Source organism: Hevea brasiliensis, unplaced genomic scaffold (assembly GCF_030052815.1).
Source record: "Hevea brasiliensis isolate MT/VB/25A 57/8 unplaced genomic scaffold, ASM3005281v1 Scaf242, whole genome shotgun sequence".
Taxonomy (NCBI): Eukaryota; Viridiplantae; Streptophyta; class Magnoliopsida; order Malpighiales; family Euphorbiaceae; genus Hevea; species Hevea brasiliensis.
The window spans coordinates 121394-122643 of NW_026614743.1; the positions used below are offsets into that span (position 1 = coordinate 121394).

Here is a 1250-nt window from a genome sequence, read left to right on the forward strand (position 1 = left end):
CCTACCTATCACTGATAAGCTTGTTTTTATTCCATGTGGGAGAAAGCTATGTGAGAGTTTATGATGATATTATAATTATTAAAAAAAAAAAAAACCTCAATTGGAACACGCACCAGAATTCATCTGCTTAATCAATAATCATTTGCCAGTGATCAGGAGAACATTAAATTGAATCTCATTTTCTATTAGCAAAGAACTTATTGAACCAAAAGCATGATTTTTTAGACTCTCACATCCGCTACAAATAAATAAATAAATAAATATAGTAAAGAAGATTTGAACTAAATTGAATTTAGCTATTTTAATCAAGCAACTCAAAGCTCAATGCCTAAGCATTATTGGTGATTTTCCATACTCATCGAGTTTCACATGGTATCTGAGCAAATCATAAGCAGTGTCACAACAACAAAGTCAAACCAACATATCAACCTTGGCCAATCAAAGAATTTCACAATTTTGCAAAGTTGAGAATTTGTCATCAAAGAATCATCTAAATTTAAGAAGAACATTATTAAGCTTAAGTACATATATAACAATCAATTTTATTTATTTATAACTGGAGCTATAGCCCCAAAATTACAGTAAACAATTAAGAAAAAACATTGCTAAGATCTTGCAGAATCTAAGACAAGGACCAACATTCAATTTTACAATAATCATCTAGCCCTCATGTGTTATTTTCAATTTGTTTTATTTTTATTTTTTATTTAACAAAAGAAAAAAGTACTGCATACTTTACGCAAAGACAAGCATAAATATAGAAATACTTTTCATACTTTCCCCACTAAATTCTAATCGAAGCAAGTGCTTTTTCAAGGTCCTTGGCCTTCCTGCCAACGTATTCAGCCACTGTCACAGAGCGGTATAGAGGAATTTGGCCAAAACTCAAACCCAGAGGATCTAGATTGAAATCAGCAGGCGGGGAATAGAAGAAAGCCACAGAAAACCTTTGTTTAGCCTCTTTCATCACCACACGATGAACAACACTTGGAAACCTAGCATTTGAGAGGATGTGTAAGAGATCACCAACGTTCACTACAAGTGCCCCAGTGACTGGTTGTACTAAACCCCATCCAACTCCTTCTTTGAATATTTGTAGGCCGCTGATCCTCTGGTGCAGTATAGTGAAGAGGGAAGTGTCTGTGTGAGGAGCTAGACCAATGGCTCGATTGGGGTCTGGGCACAATGGATAAGAGTTCAGCTGCAAAGCAGTGCTGGCAACTCCAGGTGAACCAAGCCACTTCATTTCC

The 1250-nt window shown here is 35.6% G+C and overlaps 1 protein-coding gene across 1 annotated transcript; it reads right to left on the reverse strand.

Moving 5' to 3' along the window:
• Positions 1–784: 784 nt before the first annotated feature.
• LOC110668006 (gibberellin 3-beta-dioxygenase 1) lies at positions 785–1201 on the reverse strand (the record flags this gene model as incomplete). Its single annotated transcript, XM_058141824.1, has 1 exon — positions 785–1201. A coding segment is annotated over one exon (417 nt), but the record flags the coding sequence as incomplete, so codon positions are not given.
• Between the last annotated feature and the right edge of the window lie 49 nt (positions 1202–1250).